At 32.1% G+C, this 5,304-nt stretch overlaps 1 protein-coding gene across 1 annotated transcript in view; it reads right to left on the bottom strand.

Moving 5' to 3' along the window:
- LOC111613029 (collagen alpha-2(IV) chain-like) overlaps nucleotides 1–5,304 on the bottom strand; it is a 29,374-nt gene continuing 24,070 nt past the window's right edge. Inside the window, exons 9-11 of the mRNA XM_023354330.1 lie at nucleotides 376–570; nucleotides 232–285; nucleotides 1–126 (exon numbers count right to left, since the gene is read on the bottom strand). Coding sequence (XP_023210098.1) covers nucleotides 16–126; nucleotides 232–285; nucleotides 376–570 — 360 coding nt within the window. The 3' untranslated portion in view covers nucleotides 1–15. The remainder of the gene's footprint in view (nucleotides 127–231; nucleotides 286–375; nucleotides 571–5,304) is intronic.

Here is a 5,304-nt window from a genome sequence, read left to right as displayed (position 1 = left end):
TTAATTTATCAGAAATTAAAGTTTATGATATTTATTAGTAAAATTTAGGAAATTTGAGCTTACTCTAGGACCTGCATCTCCACGATCTCCTTTTTCTCCTTTTGGTCCAGAGGCACCAGGAGCACCCTAGAAAGATTGTATGAACATAAAAGAAAATTGTATAAATTGTTGTTATTAAACTATTATAAATAAACATTTTTACAATTTATAAATCCATTTAATATATCTTACATGTTCACCTGGTTTTCCGCTAAATCCAGTTGGTCCCTTTTCACCAGTACTTCCCTGAAAATATTAACAATGTAAATTTTAAATGTTCTTACAAAGTAATTTATTTTTGGAAGATAAAATTAAATAAGAAATTAATTTACATACAGTTTGCCCTGGTGGCCCTGGTGGTCCTGGTTCAGGAAAAACAGTTTCTTTTTGTCCTTCAACAGCTTCTACTGATTTTCCAGGCAAACCCTGATCACCTATAGGACCTGGTTCACCTTTTTGACCTTTTTGTCCTTTTATACTCTCTCCTACAACTCCCTGAGGTCCTTGTTCTCCAATCCATCCTTTTGGACCCTTAAATTAAGTAATGACTTTAATATTTAAAACACAAATTTTTATATAGGAGTTCTCAAACTTGTGTAAATAAAAATATATTAATAAAATTACTAAAAAAATAATTAGATTCATTTGATAAATTTAGTAATATCAACTTTGATGATGATATATTATATATAGTTGTGGTCAAAAGTTTAGCAACACCTTATTACTTTATATAAAAATTAAAAATGTAAAATTAAAAATAAAATTAATTGGTGTTCATTTAGTGCAAATTAATAGCATATGAAATAATCCTTCTGTCCTGAAATGCAAAGCGGAAAAGAAATATTTTGTATTTAACAATTTGTTTCTGTAATGAAGTTTGTGTGATAGTGCATGCACAAAAATTTAGCAATGCTGATAAATTTTGAAATTTCATTTCAAATTCAAGTTAAATAAACACATTTCGTTTATTTTGAATAAAACAATACATATTTTAACCAAAAACAGTGATTAAAGCATTAAGAGATGAAAATTTAAATCTTTCTGTAATTGCAGAAAGGATAGACTGTAGTTAAAGTGCCTACAGTCAATTCCTTACATGTTTAGAAGAACTGAAACTTGTATTGACTGGTAAAGATCTGGATGACCATGAATTACCACTAAGCAAATGGATGGCAAACTTCAAAAGAAAAGGACAGACAGTTTTACTTCTGCAAACATCAAACAAGAAATTGAAAACAATGAATTGGAAAATGTCAGCACTAGGACTATGATACATTTTTTTGGTCACCACTGTAAATATAATATAATGCTGTATATAATTGTGCTTTTCACATCAGAAAATTTATTATAATAATCATTTTATCAAGAAGAAACAAATTCTGAATTATATAAAACTTGACTTTATATACAAATTTGTGGAAAGGAATGCTTTTGCAAATCAGAAGTATCTGTACTTATTTTTTCCTTCTGTTAATAATATACATGGTATAATTTTAATAAATTAATTTCATAAATCAAAATAATCAAAATGCTATAATAAAATTGAATTATAAAAATACTTTTACATTTTTCAATGATATTAAAAAAGAATAGATAATTTTGATGATCATTTTTTAGTTAACAAGTAAAATTCTAATTCCTTATATTTAAAAATACATGCATAGAAACAAATTTTAAATATTGACTAAATAAAATACTCTTACAAATTTAGTAGCAGTTCAAAAATTATCTTTCCAAAGCTATATGAAAATGAATATTTATATTTGATTATGTATATATAGGGTATGTTCGTAAAGCCGAGTGAGTTAAACGCATTAGTAACGAATTGTTCTAAAAGTAGTAATCTTGTTCAGTGCCCATGCTCTGTGATGATGACGTTTCAAACAAAACTCTAATGAAGTTCATAAAGAAAAGAGTTAGTTTACTTCGTTAAGAAAATGGCAGCCGACAATATCGATGTTACTAAATCTACTCGAGTGTTTAAACTGTGAAATAAAAAGTGAAATGATAGAAATAACTGTCCACTCAAAGCAATCTAAGAAAAATATTTTGGATAGGCTGCACTAGCAACATTCATATCTTCGATTTTAGAAACAGCCATTTAGTTATAAATGAATCATTCGAAAAGTCTAATGAAATAAGAATAACGTTATTCTTGTTTAACTCATTCAACTTTATGAACGTACCCATAATATTATTTATGTATATGTTATATTATGTAATAATATTAATAATTATAATTATGTAATATTCAAATCAAATCATTTATTAATGTATTTAGGAATTAATCCTGTTACAAGAACTCTAAATAGAGTCACAACAAACAAAGAAATCTATAAATTAGAATTTGACTCTGTGAAAATAATTAAAAACTTTCTATATTATATAAAGTGTGGCTATCAACTGCCAAACAGACCATATCATTGGTTTCTTCACTAATCTTGCATTAATAATTATAATATTTATTTATTTAATTAAATATTATAATTATTAATTTTAATACGAGATGGTACCTAACGCCTCACTCTAGTGCCAAATTCATTTCTAATTTATAATCATTATATCCAGTGGTGATATTCGAAATATTTAACAAAGGGTTTGCTAACAGAAAATTTTTCCTTAACAATTTTTTTCCACTCAAATGGTGAATTAGCAACATTAGCACAAAAACTGACCCTAAGATACCCATATAAATAAAAAAGATGTGTTCGCAAAATTAAGTCAGTTAAAATTTAACATTGCTTATGCCAAAACTATATTTTTTTTATAAATAATAAAAGAGAGTATTCAAAATGGTTTAATTTGTACATATTGCAGTGCTTCGTCACTATACTTTTGTTTTTGGTATTTGTATGTTATACCCTTTGTGTAATAAGTTTCATTATTCTGTGCCTGAAATTGTAATTGTGTAATTAATATTTTATTAATTTTCCATTCCGTCTGAACTGCCTTTTTTTTGTGGCACCGCCACCATGTAACGATTGGTTGTGCAGTGATCACGTGAAGAGGGTGATGTAGCATGATGGTGGGATGTATAAATTGTCATCCCACGTGTGAAGGAACCACCTTTTTTTTCCTAACCGGGACTTGGGTCAGGTGTGCAGAGGTGTGTTGGAGCGAAGAGTGAGATAGAAGAAAGTAAGGACATGATTCGGTTTGGACAAAAAAACAGAAAATCGTCTTCTCTGAGCTAATCAGGGAGCCACATGGCCGAATTTATTGGGAGCGGACTCTGAAATACAAGGTGGAACTTTCATTCTTGTACTAAGGAGATTCAACGAGGGACCTGCATCTGTAAAAATAATTGTAAAAATTTTTTTTCTTTCGATTATATTCACAAAGGGAGAATATACTAATTGTCGCGAGTTTTGTTACTTGTACCTAGTAGTAGTTAGTGAATGTTTAGTTATATTGTCAATTATTAAAACTTTTTTTCAAATTGCAACCCAAGTTGTTGTTCATGTAAAGTCCTCACGCACACATTTTTACCCAACTGATTGTCTGGAGTATTTTCAATACTCCCGAACACTACAATATTTTATTACAACACGTGTTCCGCAGCCATCTTGTATTTTCTCACACTTGTGAGATTGTGGGATCTCTTGAGTCAATTGTGATTGAACCTTGTTTCAGTCGAGATTAAAACGGTTGAGGGAGGTCGCACCAAGGCAAACAGGGTATAAGGCTCTAGTTTAGTAGCGTTACAGAGTATAATACAGTGGAACCCCGGTTAACGAACGTCCTGGTTAACGACCAAATTGGTTAACGAACTTTTTTGGAAAATTTTTGTCTTGGATAACGAACAAAATTCGGATAACGAACTTAACGGCTTTTTGTGTCAATTTTGTAAGCTTGCCAACTTTTAGGGAAAATCAATTAATCGTGTGTCGGTGATGGTCTAGGGTCCATTCGTACGTTGGTGGTGGCGGAGGAGACAAAGATGACAAGTATTTTAGGCCAAGACTCCACTAGCGTAAAAACGGCCGTAAAAACCTTTGCCGTAAAAACTTTTAATCACGTGACCTATTTGCGTTTGCGTCTGAATTGCGGTGAAGGTCCGGCTAGCGAAGTTTTTATGGCGACGGTACTATCGAAGTTATAAAGACAATGATTATATTCTACAAGTTTTTTTCTGTACTATAATTACAAATGTAGTAAAAATAATATCTTTACTTTCATATATTAACTTTTATTATTGTATTATTAATTAAGATAATATACAGCACTTATTAAGCTTAGCTTTTTTTCATTATATACTCCTCTAAATTGAAGGATTTTCCTTTGGCCATCCCTATCGCGTGATTTAGGCATTCCTTTATTATAATCGGATACTTCTTGTCGTAGATACACGAATACTTTCGGACGTTTTCAATAAATCTTTCCAGATCTATTCTAGAGTAGACACGAGGGATAGCACACAAAAGCTCGTTTTTCACCATTTTTGCACCGCGTCACAATGACCTAGATTTAACTGACTTCTGATTGGTGGATGGTACCGTTTTACAGCCGTATTCGCGTCCAAAGTTAAACACTGCTCAACTCGCTTTCACGTTGGTTTTACGGCCTGCTCAAGCGTAAGATATCGGAGTCACGTGATTAAAAGCTTTTACGGCGAGGGGTTTTTACACTGTTTTTACGGTAGTGGAGTCTTAGCCTTACAGTGAAAATCGTTTATTAGAACGGGAAGATGCTTACATATTTGGGTAGTTGGAAATGGCTTATCTACAGTACTTTCTCTCGGCACTGACGAGTGGCATATTGCTGGTCCTACAATAGTGCAAGCTGATTAGTCGTAGCCCCAGAGTGGACGAGATGGGTTCGCTTGGTCACAGAAGCGATGGTAGGTGACAGACTGCAACAACTGGAGCGGTCCGCGAGACACAACATAAATTTTAGCAGGCATGACTTCAGGCTTAATCCAGATGAAGACGACACAGATTAATCGCCATAGAATTTTTAGGAAAACTGCGTTTTGACCTTGAGATTCGGGATTTTTATAGTATTTCTTTCTTGAATCTCACCTTATGATTAGTCCTGCGTCCCATTCCTCGCTTCCTGATTGTTTTCTTCTTTGTCTCCAGGTGAAAACTGAAACCAGATCAGGTCACAAGAAAGGTTTGTTCCGAGGCATTTATTTGACACCTGTTTGTCAACTCTGATCAGAGATTGTTGATAAACCTATAAGCCTTTCGCTCATAATTTAGCCTATTGTTTCTGCTATCTGTCATTTTAGAACTTTAACGATCGTATGTGATGTTTTTTATA

This window comes from Centruroides sculpturatus, unplaced genomic scaffold, assembly GCF_000671375.1.
Source record: "Centruroides sculpturatus isolate CEXI.00-Female unplaced genomic scaffold, Cexi_2.0 scaffold310, whole genome shotgun sequence".
Classification (NCBI taxonomy): Eukaryota; Metazoa; Arthropoda; class Arachnida; order Scorpiones; family Buthidae; genus Centruroides; species Centruroides sculpturatus.
This window is presented reverse-complemented; position numbering and strand designations above follow the sequence as displayed.